A 14,498-nucleotide genomic window follows, 5' to 3' on the forward strand; every position below is an offset into this window, starting at 1 on the left:
CTCCATGTGTGTAATGCCACCAGTCTGGCACACGACACAGCATCAGCTCATCAGTACTAACCCAGGCTCTTGGAAATGCAGACCCTGAAACAATAAACTTGACATCTACCCAGCCAAGAAAGGCCAAAAGAGCCTGGGAAGTGACCAACTAAGATTTTTGTTGAGAGAAAGGAGATAAGGGATGGGAGTCAAGAACTCGTAAGTATGGGTTCTGTCCCTCCCATTAACTATGGGCTTGAGTCAACTAGTTCATCTGCCTTAATAGTCAGGCAAGAACAACTACAGCCTTTCTATCACAAACCCAAACTTTTATTATTTAAACTGTGTAGACTATAAGAAACATTTCTGAGAAAAGCTTCTTGATGGTCCATTTGGGGTTAACTCCTTTATGTCACCACAAATAAGAAACAGTTAAAAAGCACATGGCTGAGTGCCCTCTCATAGCAGCAAGGTGTGTCATTAAGATGACATATGAGTTGCAGCTCCCAGCCGACTTGGCACCTTAACTTCTGCAAAGAGCAGAAATTCTTTAGGCATACACATTTTATGTACATTTTCAAAGAAAAATTTCAGGCTTCCCATCTTGTTGTATTTTGTTTTCTTGATACGGACTGAGAGCTTTTAATAATTTCTTTGATTTCTAATTAAAGGTTATTTAACACTTCTGGTGAAATGGTGCACAAATTGTTTTGAGGCTTCATTCTGGCATACTTTCCAAAGAAATAGTAGGTTTTTGTACTCTTAAGAAACCACTGCTACAAAAGAAAAAACACCCTTACAGCTTAGGAGAATATTTGATTATACAAACTATTCAATTTTATTTATGTCCAAAGCCATGATAAAACCAGTTCCGACAGGACATGGTCTTAAGAGGAGGTATTTTTCTGAGAAAGGACATAGTGGTTACATGCTTTTGAGTTCAGGGAGTAAGTCTATATTCCGGAAAGCACATCAGTCAGGCCCAGTACGGTTATGAATACAGAAATTCATGCCTTCAGGGTTGGAGGAAGTTACATTATCTTATAAGCTCCCTCTCTCTAACCACTGATTAGCATGGTTTTTATTGGCAGGGATCTATCTGCATGTCAGAGAGCTAGACATATTTTGAGCAGGTCAACTTGAAAGTCCCATTCCTTCTCTCTTTTCTAGAAGAGTTAGGCTGCAGTCCTTATTGACTCCCATTAGTTCTGCTCTTTCTTTTCAGTGCTTAGCCAGCATTCATGATTCCTCCTCTACCTTTGCAGGAAAAATAAGAAGCAAAGTGTGCAGTAAGCCATTATTTTCTTAACATACAGGGTGATTCCTGAAAGATGCCCTTGTCCACCTGTGACTATGTTGCTGCTACCTCACCGTCGGTGCAAGAGGTTTTTGAATGTGTGGATTTAGACGACTACAGTTCAGGAAAAGACCAAAAGTTCCTTGACATCTTAAAGACTAAGAAAAGGGGAAAACACTCTGCTGATTAAAGAAAGCTTACTGGACCTAGCCCAGCCCATCTGGCTGATGCCAGCATTGAAGGGGAAGGCTAATTGCCTATACCATCTGTCTCTAAGAGGGCTAATTGCTGACATCAGATATCAGCAGGGCTTCATGCATTTCTTCAGCTACCTATTTGGTAATTGCAAAAGCCAGAGAAAGGAAGAAGGGCTCCCATTTCTGAAAGGTATGGCATGCGTAAGACTGATTTTGGAGAAAGGACATCTAGTTCTCTGAGACTCTGAGGTATGGAGGACCACTGCCTCAAGCTCCTGACACAGACTAAGACTTCAGTAGGTCTGAATTTAGGAATATATGCCACATGGGGAGTATCATGAGGTAGTGAAAAATGTTTCTTACGTGTATATATATAGCCTAAAAATATCTTCTTGTACCCTATAATGTTCCCAAACATCTTTCCAGACATAGTCATCACACTTAATCATTATAAATACAATGAAGTATTTGTCCTTTCACAGAACAAGATCTTCCCTGTACATCTATCCCCAGAGACTACCAAAAACCTTTGATGTCTCTCAAAATGTTTTAGGCCTGTTGCAATTAAGATTTCAAAACCTTACCTTGTACTACCTTACATATCAAACTTCATCTCACGAAAAAAAGAGGTCTGAAGATGACTTCCATAAAATAAGTTATTTCATACAAATTAGACAGCAGCAAGGATAGGGATACAATGCAACTTTTGTCCTTCTGCAGGAATAACTGATCTGTACTGTTTGAGCAAAATTGCTAGCACAGAGGAATGAAAACTGGGTGTCTTCACTGACACAAGCTCCTGAAGATGCCAACCACACTCAAGATGACAGCAAAATCTCCCCAGCAACTCTCCTGGAACCTCCTTTTCCTAGGAGGGACTATGAGAGACCCAGTGAATGAAAACTGGACTCACATACGATGGAAGAAAGGCAGGATTTAACTGTTCTAGATTTAAAGAGCAGAGATTTGGACAGGCTGGCACCAGTTGCTATTATAACACAGAAAGTGAGGAAGTGAATATTGCAAAACAAGCAGAACTACTTAGGTAGGTCGAACAGAAGAATTATTATTTCCTAGGCAGGCCTCGAGGTGTAATGGCCACTTAACATACTGCCAGAGAGGAAGCAGAGTTTTGAATTCAAAGTCTGTGCCCTGCTGCTGGGGAAGACAAGATGGGGCAGGGCGGTGGAAACACTGGAAGGATTATAGCTCACCTTCGCCTCCTGCAACAAGCTCTAATTAACATGAGGATCAGTATGGACAGGATTCAAGGGAAACCATGAACAGCTCACAAGAGACTTGTGAGGAACCGATTCTGTTACTTAATCTACAAATAATGGTAGGAATTTAGACTGGGAAATTGATGTGGGTCTCAGAAGATTCTTCCCTGGTTATTTCAGATGAGGAATGCGGTGAATATTACTAGTTGTCTGAGAAACAAGGTGAGGAGCTTATTACATGAAGACTATTACCTGAAAGGAAAAAAATCAGGGCATTACCAAGAGTTTTCCTCATGCCAGGTTCAAGACAAGACAAAAGAAGCTTTGCTCAGATATCTCAAGTGATTGTGAGTGACTGTCATCTGCACATTCCTGAAAACCCCATGCTGGGACCCTCAGATACAGACACAGTGCAGCATAAGTGGGCAAACAACAGAATTTTTCATTTTCAAAAGTAAGATATCCATAATTAAAATCAGAGAATACTAGCTGAAAACACTGTAGGAAAAATACTTATTGCCAGCATTTTGTATCCTTCTCTCTTCAAGAGTCAGAGAATGTTAAATGTTAAAAGAGAATGTTAAAGGCTGACGAGAACCCAGGTGACTTCAGGAATTATCTAAAAAAAGTCCTTGTTTTTCCATTGTGGAAAATTCCCAAGAAGTGTTTCAAAACATAATTGTACTTGTAGGAACAATTACAGTTTTGTACTGCAAGGGGAGCTGTTGGCACATAATACTACGATTGTGCATTAGATCATCCACTAGCTTCTGTAATATCCACTTCCAGCTATAAGGAGTCATGTTTCAACACCTCCGATTCCCTGATGCTGACAAGCTAAACAACTTGTTTTGTCTCTGGGAGCTCTTCTCTGGTGATTAACTGCTTATGGTGAATACTAATTATATGAAAGTACAGTACAGTAGAAATAGTGTCCTATTTCCTCTACCTGCAGCGTCTCCATCCTCTTCTGTACAGACAGTGCACTATTAATTCAGCTAAAACCAAGAAGATGTCATTTTTCAGGACCACAAATAGGTTAATCTGTCTCTTACAGCAAAACTTTCTTTATCTTCCTGTCTGCACAATAAGTTTAAAGGCAAAACACTGCATATTTGTAAATGCCTATAATAATTCCAGAAATAAATTTGCAGCAGGATGTGTGCAAATGAGTTCTGTTGGTGGTAAAGGCAGAGCAATGTCCCCAATTCCCCACGTCCCAGTTTGAAAATTTACCCCAAATTATCCATTCCTGAAACTGCACCTCAGACTAAAATCTTTCCACCAGGGAGTCTATGAGAATTTGTTCTTCAATTTTAAATCTGAAGTGCCTTTTAAAACGCTAACACTGCAAAATTAGAAACCATTAAACAATATAAGGCAGAGAGTGATTAAATCTACCAAACACATTCAAAGCAGCTTAAGCTACTTTTTAATTAAAAAGGAAAAGATATCACTGGCAACATTCAGACATCTTTATCTAGATAAAGTTAGGAGGTTATTCAAAACACAAAAGATGCTGATGCTACCATGCAGGAGACTGAATGAAATGACTTGAAGATTTCAATCCCTCCGCCCTAGGTACACAGTCCTCAGGCAGAGAGGAACAGAGCACAGGCAGTGCTGCAGCGTGATCACTCTATGTTTTCTGATTAAATAAGTGACACTAACAGCGGCCTTGGAGGGAGGCTGTGTGTTCCTCCTTCCTTCCTGACAGGATGGTGAGTGAAATCACAGTGGCTATAGCAATTGAGTAATGGGTGACAAGATGTACGTATCAGGCAGGAAAGAAGATCAGTTAGTGTTTCAAGAGCCAGTTTTAATATATAGAAAAAGGCAATACCTTATTGGCATTATTTTGTATTTTTTTAAGGAGCATATTTAAATAGAAAACAGCATATGCTTTTAAAGGTACATTCAGACCCCACCCTTGTGGCTCAAATTCAGGCTCCAAAGAAACAGACACAGTTCTGCTGAAGCACTGTAATTATGTCCACTTATTTTGTAGCCAAATTCGAACCTGCAGCTTTAAGTTTTTGTATTCATTTAAGGGAAAGAACAAGAAAAATGACCAGCAGTTTTAGTCAACCACAGGCAAGGTGCCAGGAGCCAAAGATCAGCCTCCTTCAGGCTGAGATGATATCATCTACTCCAAAGTCCTGAAGCTCTGTGTCTGAAGTATTACAAAATTTACTGGTGAACAGCCTCATCTCTTACTTTCTTATTACCTATGATCATTACTCTGTTCCTCAATTTAATACAAAATCTGTGGTTTTAACATCTATTGCATCCAATTTATTTTTATTCTTCCCTTTGTCTAATAGAAGATTGGTCTTACCTAAAAAGCATGCCCTAAAATAAAGCACAGGGACTTGGTAGCTGCTGGAGTACAAGATGTGATATTCATAGCGAATCACTTCTTCTGTTGCACAAACTCCAGCTACTTGAGAATCATCCAAAGACTCCTAAAACAACAAACATGAACACAGTAATACATCAACTTTTTTATTTGTATCAAGAGAAAAGTAATTACTACTATTGTAATAAATTCAATAAATATACAGAACAGAAATAATGGCAATCACCCCTTTCACAGCACTACTTATTTAAATTCCCAAAGGAATTTTTCAATACCAGCAAGAAAATCACAAAAGTCCAAAACCTACAGAGCATCTTACAGACTTAACTTCCATAAACAGTGAACTATGTGTAAGCATTTACAGAACTGAGGTCTTTTTAAGTGCAGGCTGCTTTTGTAAGCAAAAGACAAAAGCTCTCTAAAATCTTTACGGCATGATGACTAGTACAATAAGGTGACTACAGCTGCATATCTCCTCATTACCTTTAGTGTAGACCATTTTAAAAGTGTATCCTTAAATAATCTGGTTTTGCTGGCCAAAACCAAATCAAATGTATCTATCAAAAATTCCCTGTTCTACTTTCTTTAAAGGCTTTTTGCCAGAGGTTGTTTTTGCTAATAATACTTCTGAAACTGAGACAATTTTTTCCTGTTAATGCATATTTCAGGTGTAAATTTAAGTAAAGTTTATTGTAGGTTTGAAAGAAATCAGAAGAGATGGAACTTACTGTGTTGAGATATACCCCAGCCGCAGCATAACTTTCCTAACATTTCAAATTTATGTTCGAACAGTGCTAAGCACCCAGTTGTTTTGACTTTTCTAAAATTTGTAGATACTCAACACCTCTGAAAATGGAACCATTAAATTAATAATGCCATTAAAATTAAGTGTTAGAACAAACTTTCCAAGAAGACACTATAGGTGTGGACTTGTTCGGTTTTCAAACACCCAAATTTACATGCATGAACTAAGCAATCATAATGCCCCACAGGTTGGGTGTGCATTTCAGAACTTGACTATTGCCAAGCAACTGTGAATACTGGCTGACTGTCTCTGTCCAAGCAAAATAAAAAAGACTGAACAGGAAAGAAGAACCAGCATCCTTTGAACACTATACTGGTTTAACACACAAGATATTTAAAGCTATTTTGCATTTTTATCTCACATCCTTAATTCAGCTCATGAATTAATACCAATGAATCAATCTATGAAGAGATGTAAGAACTGACAAACTACAACAATAATGACACAAAGTATTTTCAATTTTTTTTTGATAGCCCACATAAAAGTGACTTCCCCCAAATTTAGTGTGCTAGACAACCAGATGCTGCTAAGGCACATGGACAGAAGATCACAAATGGAAAGCCCACACCTCGGGAAGCTACAGACAAAGGTACTGTAAATATATTTTTGGACATTACATGAGAAAATCGTAGATGCTCATAGAGCAGACGGTTTCCAGGAAATTCTGGACAGCTGCAGGAATGGTTGATTTTAGCTCATCAGGAAACAGATATCTAAAGCACTGAAAGGGAACGCTAAAGAAAGTGCTCTCTTCATTAACCTAGTTTTAAAGACTGTATGTGAAGGGATACGAAAGACAACTTGCCAGAAGGGACAATGATGGTTACCCTAACTGACTTCATGGGACAGGTAAAGTTAGGTACGCTATGCCCAGTTCCCATGTAAAGGTGTAACAGACTAAGAAGGCAAGTTCTTTTCCTCACACACATCATACCCTCCGATCAGATGTGAAATACAGACTAAAAAAATCTGTCGAGGAAAATAGAAATTTCTTCTCTACAGTAAGCTGAACTTACTTTAAGAGGGATCCATATTCAATGCTTTAATGAGAATAGTAAAAGAAAGAATAGCAGCAGCCTGTGGTAACAGAAAACAAAACACAACTAGGGGTGGGAACGAGAGAGTCCACAATCACCGCTGAACCTACATTAAAATTTACAAAACCCTTTCAGAACAACCTCCTGGAATCAAAACCATACTGCTTTACAGACATTAATGTTTCATCAGATACTATGACCTTGCCTATTGCTTAGTCACTAGCTTACCTTGGCCTTAAAAAATAATTCTCCTGGAAATGGTAAGACTACCTGTTCATGTATTAAGTACTATTGTTCTAGAAAAAATCTGTATTATACACATACTTCTCTCTCCTGCTTTCTTTATATAAGGTAAAATGACTGTATACCCTCACATAAATATTGGTATCTAATTTATGACTATTTCAGACTGAATGATAAAGAAGCCATATGCAAATGGCTCCAAATAGTCCAAATACTTAGGAAGAGAAGTATGTTAATGCTCAAAAATGCAATACTCAAAACTCATATACCCTTAGGGAAAACACGCTTTATACATTGCAGAAAGTCATAAATTAAGCTAGGAACAACTTCATCATTAGGATTCAACTTCCTGGGTTAGCACTGATTTCAGCTGGTAAGCAACTTCTATCTTCATTTTCTGGATGAGGAAAAGGAAAACAAAGGAGAGACTTTCTAATTTCATTGTTCCTTGAGACGGCCACTGAGAAACCTTGAGAATTGCTGCCATTGCCAGACAGACATTAGATGGTGAGGTACTTCCCAAAACATACTATAACTTCCAGAGAAAGGTGGTTTTATCCAGTGGCCTTCCAGAAGATGTGCACAGTTTGATGGCAGGAGAGGCAGCAGAGAAGGGAAGAAGGCAGCTTTACTGCTTTACTCTTTAGGGCAGCAGAATATCTTTGGACACATTTATTTTGCATTATCCTGGATTTTTTTGACTGATAGTTTAGGCAGTTTCCAAAACCAAGCATTCAGCTGAATACCAAGTTCAAAGAAGCTTTGAAACCGACATTCTTCTGCTCTGTATCAAGACAGACTTTGGTCTACTACGAAGTTTCTACACTTATTCATAAGTTTCTGATACTCGGATCTCTTTTTCCGCTATTTCTAGTAACAAGTGGGTGCATTGTATTTGTGATCTGCATACAAAGGCAGACAGTTGAATCCTTAGGGTTACCTCTAATCCCCTTTCCCCTTTCAGTAAACAGCAGTTTCAAGACTTTTTACAGAGAAAGATACAGCATTGATGTGTAATCCTGTACTTTACAGTCTCTGTAAGTACGATGCACTGTATTTATACAGAGAGAGTACATTTTGGAGCCTAAAAGTTTTGATGGTATCTCTCTAGCTGATGAGATGAACTTTGCTGATGAGATGAATAAAATGAGTACAGTCATTTTAGGTGATCTTTGGAACATCTAAAAATCTATGCATGGCTGAATAAAGCCATGGAGCCTCAGAGTTCTATATCAGCCCAAAAGAAGAGATTTATTTTTCATTCTTTCACCAACTACTGATAAAGCCATAAATATAACACACAGGTATAACGTATTAAAAAAAAAAAGACCACAGAATTTTATTTCTATTATTCCTAAATTTCTATTTATGTCATATGACAGGCTATTTAAGTTTTTTTTCTTCAAGTAACTGTTCTATTTCCCTTCTTTATGTGTACTGTTGTTCTATCTCTTTTTGAGCTAATGCTTCATTTTAGTTACTCTAATAGACAATATTGAAATCAATTTTAACTTCAGAAGATTTCATAACTGCTGCAAAACACTCATACATGCACAGACATGACAAAACAAGTTCATAATTTTGCTTAGATCTTGTAAAGACAAAACGAAGATACTTGTGTTAAAAAAAAAAAAGTTAAAACATTAAAAAAAGGAGGTTTGACCAAATTGCAATCATTAAAAATGTTATGAAGTAATCTGATTTCTCAATTTTTTGTTTCTGCTTTGCAAATTTGCTTGCATGCTTGCCATGCTTCAAGTTAAAACTGTGAATCAAGGACTCACTCACTGTTCCCTAAACAAATTGGGAAGTTGTCATCAGGAAGATTCTGCTCCTCTATTGCTCTCATGTAAAATCATTCTTGTGCTGTCATAATGGACTATTGAGCAGATGTTTAAAAGCAATATATATATTAGAAAAAGGATAAGCAGCAACTACCTAATTATTTATATTAGTTCCATCAGAAATGAATTATCAAAAAATTTAATTGATATGAAGTTATTCTCAACCTTCAAGTATCCCCTAAAGAAATTAAGTTGACTTGTTCCTTTTTAAATGCTAAATTCTTTAAATCAATAAGAATTGATTTAAATTTAGAATAAGAAGATAGGAAATGTCATTCTGAAGGTGAAATAACATATTTGTACTATTTTTATTCCTCCTGATGAAGAAGGCAAGTTAAAAACCCCTGTTAACAAGTTAATTTGACAGCAGGAGAGAGTTAATGGTGTGTTTTGATGCTCTTCAGTAGTAACTGTGCTCGGCAGGCTGAAGAGCAGCAGCAAGGTATGGGTTAAAGCAGGTCACCTTTGGAGGGAGGGCTCCAAAGGAAAGGGAAGGGCCAGGGAAGTGATGGACAGGGTAAACTGGGAAGGCGACAGAACTACCTGACAAAAAAGGTATTTTTCTCTGCTGACACCAAACATTTCCCCCTCTCCACCTCACCCACAGAGGATGGCTGAGCAAGCCTTCCTTGCTCAGCCCAAATTCCCTTTGAAATGCAGAAGCAGGCCCTAATGCTTTTTTTGGGGGAAAAGCTGAGAGAAGTGGTTTAAAGAACAGCAGGCACATTTCTCCTGGATCACAAGCCACTGCTGCCTTTCTCCCAATTCCCATGTTCCTCATTTCTTTTCTTGCTGTCCTGACCTCCATTTCCTCCTGCTGCAGGCCAGCCTCTTGGGAAATTCTCCTGCAGGAGCACGGCAGGATTGGGCTGCAAGCAGGAAAGGAAGGGAGGAAGAGGTGACGCAGGCACAGTTACTGGTACTGCTGGTTTCATTGTGAAGGGGGGAAAAAAGGAGATGCAATCCAGATTAGTAAGCAAATCTGATTTCATTGCCTGGAATACATTAACACTTAATTTCATTTCAGCCTCTAAAGTTGAAAACAAACGTATCACTGTGCTCTCCAGTGCAGTGCTCCTCTTTCTTCAAAGAGGATTGTGAGCTCCCGTGTGAAACACAAGAGCTTTCAAGGAGCAGCTCCCCTCCCCATTCAACACTTCCCCTTTGGCAAACAGGGAGATGTGAACCTGAAAACTGAATGGTAGTACAGTGTTCATCAGATAGAATTAAAACAGAGCTTAATGTGGAGGGTGCGGCAGCGTGGTGAGATTGTATCTGTGCTCTTTATTCTTCCTCCTGGGTGTTCTCCACATTTATTTGGACCATGTCTCACTTTTTTGCCTGCAGCCCCCAGGGGTCTAGTCTCTGCAGGTCAATTTTGCTGCCGGTTTTTGTCCCTCCCGTGCAGAGTCTCAAGTCATCCCCCACCCTTACAGGGACCTCGACTCTCCAGAGATGATCCTCCCTTTCTCCTCCACGCTGAAAACGCAGCATGGAGGGGCAGTGCTCAGTAAGTAACCCCAGTCAAGAGGAGAAGAGTTGGACCTCTGGGCAGCAATCCACCTCACACCCTCACGATCAGCTCAGATCAAACCCGTAACCTGGAGGATGGCAGCAGATGGGAGCTTGGCTGACTGTGTAAAGGCTGAACTGCCAGTATGCCTAGTGCCTGGATTCACCTCAAAATGAAGTATTACTTGAAAATTGCAAAGAGGCCTAGAAAATTGAAAAAATCTCCCTGCAAAACTAAACACGCCAAGGGAAAAAACCCAACAAACCAAAACTTGCGAGAACCTCAAAACCATCCTAGCATATGTTTTTTTAAATTTTAATATAGTAAGAAAATGTCAGTTTGCATTAAGTCATTGTCAGTATTTTCCGTTCACTATTAAAAATTCATACTATGCTAAAATTTATTGGCTCTAATCAACCTTACCCCACCGTATCATGGCCTGTAAAAATGCATAAAAATGTGGATATCTTCCTGAATAATTTAAGTGTAAGACGAATGGTATACAAATGCCTTTGCCAACAGTTGCAGCATTTTTATATACATTAATATATTGCTCTTTTATGTGAAGTATATATGGGGAAACAAAAATGTCCATGCGTTTTCCGGTGCCACCATCACTAGTTACAGATGAGGCTATATGAGGATACCAAAAGAGCTCTGAAGAATAACAAACTTACCTTATGGATTTATTTTCTGTATGCAGCAACAAAATCCTCACCACTATCTTGGATTTTTTCAAATTCAGTTAGCCAAGTGAAGAACCCAGTTAAGTACTGCCCCCTCAATAACAGAGAAAGAAAGTGGCCCTTAAATTAGACGATGATGTTACTAAATGCCACGTCCAAAGAGCCTCCTTTTAGAAGACACAGCTACCTTGAAAAGCCACTAAGCCAATACTGGAAAAGCTCAGAAGTGACTTAATGTAAACAGGCAATGGATTCCTACGGGTACACAGATCCCTGAAATACTTAATTTCCTAAAGGAAAATCTGACTGCAAGTCAGCACCCTGACCGTGACACTGTTAAAGCATCCAGTCATTATCAGAATAACTGTTTTCCACAAAAAAATACAGGTTACTAACAAAAAAAAAAACAAACCACCACAACCTTTTGTCATTCAAGGTGTACTAAAAGACCAAAACCAAGACTTCCACCCCAAAAAGACACAGCACATAAAACTGCAGTAGTCCCTCATGCATTAACAATTGCTTCTAATGGTTGGAAATTAGATTTGTCTTTTGATTGCTTTAAAACTGCTATCAAAGTGAAAGCAAAATCTATTCAAGCAAAAGAAGCAATGGACCATGAAAACAGAACAGTTGTGAATTTTTTCTCCACATAAAGGTGGGGAATTCTTTCAAAATCACTCTTCATTCTTCCCAGTTTGTCACATATAAAATGCAGAGTTTGGTAGCTTCTCTCCTCCCCCAGAAGAAACGTTTTCTCCTTTTTTATATTGGAAGTACAAGACTCTATTCTGAACAGGGCTGAAGTGCTAAGACACAGCACGTTAGGAAACCTCTTCTGGTGGAAACTACAGCTAACACCCAGCAAAGCCCGGAAATGAGGCGAAGTAATCAAAGGAGCAGGAGGGACGTGGCCCACCTGCTAAGGGAGGATGGACTAACCAAGATTATTTGAAATTCTTAAAAGAAGAGTGCACACAAAGCTACGGACACACACCTTGCAGAAGAACCTCATCTGTAAGCTGTATGGATGCATTTACTTCCACTACCTCCAATCAGTATGCTTTGTGAATATTATTCCTCAGAATCAGGCACTTAACAGCAGTCCTTCTTTCTAAGGAAGTATGGTGAGATAAGAACCAATTCGAGATGATGGTACCCGTACCTCCTCTTCTTTCACACTAGACTTTCTGTAAGAAAAGTCATGCAGGAGAGATAAGGTCTAGAGACCACTCGGCATATGTCCCTCTGCAGGGAGACTCCAGCCTCTTCATCTGAGTACTATAAACATCAGCCCAAAGTCCTTTCCTCTGTCTCATCCAGTGTATACTTCATTATTCCATAAGAAGCAGAAGAGCTTCCACAATACCTTAACACCCAAGGCGTCAGGCACTTTCAAAGCAGCTTCCAGCCCCTCTGCCAAAGGGAAGAACTGAAATCAGGATCACCTGCAACTTTCCTCATACTACAGGGCAATACAGGACAACCAGCATCTCCTCTGGCCATCTTTTGCAGGGCACATTTTGGCACTGAGGTTCTCAGAAGCCTTGCTAGATCCAGTCCTGAGGGTGAGACGGGCCATGGAACTTCACAGCATGACCAACCTGGGACTGGACTCCCACCAGGGTCCCCAGGTTAAGGCGCAGGTGAGAAAGTGATTCTGTCAGACCAAATTTTGGCCAGTGCTGGCAAGTGCATACACGTCCTTTGGTGGATATGAACTCTAGGGATTCAGATAAGTGGATTCCCCCTGTACTCAGCACTGGTGAGGCCCCACCTCAAGTACTGTGTCCAGTTTTGGGTCCCTCACCACAAAAAAAGACATTGAGGTGCTGGAGCGGGTCCAGAGAAGGGCAATGGAGCTGGTGAGGGGTCTGGAGCACAAGTCCAGGAGAAGCACCTGAGGGAGCTGGGGTTGTTCAGCCTGGAGAAAAGGAGGCTGAGGGGAGACCTTCTCGCTCTCTACAACTCCCTGAAAGGAGGGGGTAGAGAGGTGGGGGTCAGTCTCTTCTCCCAAGTAACAAGTCATAGGAGAAGAGGAAATGGCCTCAAGTCGCACCAGGGGAGTTTCTGACTGGATATTAGGAAAAATTTTTCCACTGAAAGGGTTATTAAGCATTGGAACAGGCTGCCCAGGGAAGCGGTTGAGGCACCATCCCTGGAGGTATTTAAAAGACAGGTAGACACCGTGCTTAGAGATAGGGTTTAGCAATGGAATATCATCTACAAACCTTCATAAAAGATACTCGCAAAATACACCAGTCCTCAATCCTGCTACCATATGAGAACAAGCTACGCATATACACAGGGGTGCACAGTTTTAAAATCTCCTGAAATACAGATCAAGTAGGTATAACTACACATTGTTGCAGTTAGTTTGCAACAACTATTAAAGTAAAAAAATTGACATTCAGGCACAAGCAAAGTTTTATATCATGGAATTTCATCCAAACAGGATCTTCCCATTATTTTTGTCATTATCATGCATTTATACAAATTGGAATAAGTTACTACTTTGAGGTTAAGCACTATTTCACAAGATTATTGTTTTTTTGAACTGAAGTGCTTCCAGGATTGGGTTCTATGCTTTATAATCGGCAAAAAGAAAAAAAAAATGCTACGCTAGAAGACAACAGTAGCAGTTCAGCTGTATTTTAGGGCAGTTTTATTTTTTTAGAAGAAGGATTATTATTTCCTCTTCGAGAATCTCAGCAGCAACCCAGTTTTGGCCATGCTTAATTCAATGGGGAGACTGACAGCAAATGCCTACAAACCTTTACGTTATAGAAGACAAACTCAAATCCTCATTAATTTCTCAGATGGGAAACTGTATGTAAATGGTGCCAAGACTGACAGACAGTGTTTAGCAGTAATTCAAGTGAAAAAGTTGCAGACAGAAATGCTCAAATTGTCACAAAATCTGGCATTACAAAAACAAGAAATCTGAATTTAAAGGTTAAAATTAAAAGCTCTGGGGTTGTTTGCTGTGCTCCTGGCTTGGAAGCCCCGGTCGGGCCGGGAAGGTCTTCAGGGGGTCTTGTCTGCACTGGTGCCCACCCAGGATGCTGTAGAGACAGGCAGTGTCACTGGGACAGTGACTTACCACAAGATGTGTAATAGTTGCGTGCTACCCACATGGAAAAGGAAATAGTATCCAATTAAGTTAATATCTGTCAAAATGATGCAACTTAAAAGTTACCTGAAATGCTAATCTAAGCTTGGCCATAACCTTTAAGCACCACAATTAGAAACAATAATCATAAACAATGTAGCTTAACTACAACTAGTTTATTTGGATATGAGAGGTCCAATTATATT

The 14,498-nt window shown here is 39.5% G+C and overlaps 1 protein-coding gene across 3 annotated transcripts in view; it reads right to left on the reverse strand.

Moving 5' to 3' along the window:
- ATG10 (autophagy related 10) overlaps positions 1-14,498 on the reverse strand; it is an 83,142-nt gene that overhangs the window by 26,005 nt on the left and 42,639 nt on the right. For all 3 annotated transcript variants that reach the window (XM_063320194.1, XM_063320192.1, XM_063320193.1), the window contains one exon: positions 5,032-5,158. In XM_063320194.1, the coding sequence (XP_063176264.1) occupies positions 5,032-5,158 (127 nt within the window). The remainder of the gene's footprint in view (positions 1-5,031; positions 5,159-14,498) is intronic.

Source organism: Chroicocephalus ridibundus, chromosome Z (assembly GCF_963924245.1).
Source record: "Chroicocephalus ridibundus chromosome Z, bChrRid1.1, whole genome shotgun sequence".
Taxonomy (NCBI): domain Eukaryota; kingdom Metazoa; phylum Chordata; class Aves; order Charadriiformes; family Laridae; genus Chroicocephalus; species Chroicocephalus ridibundus.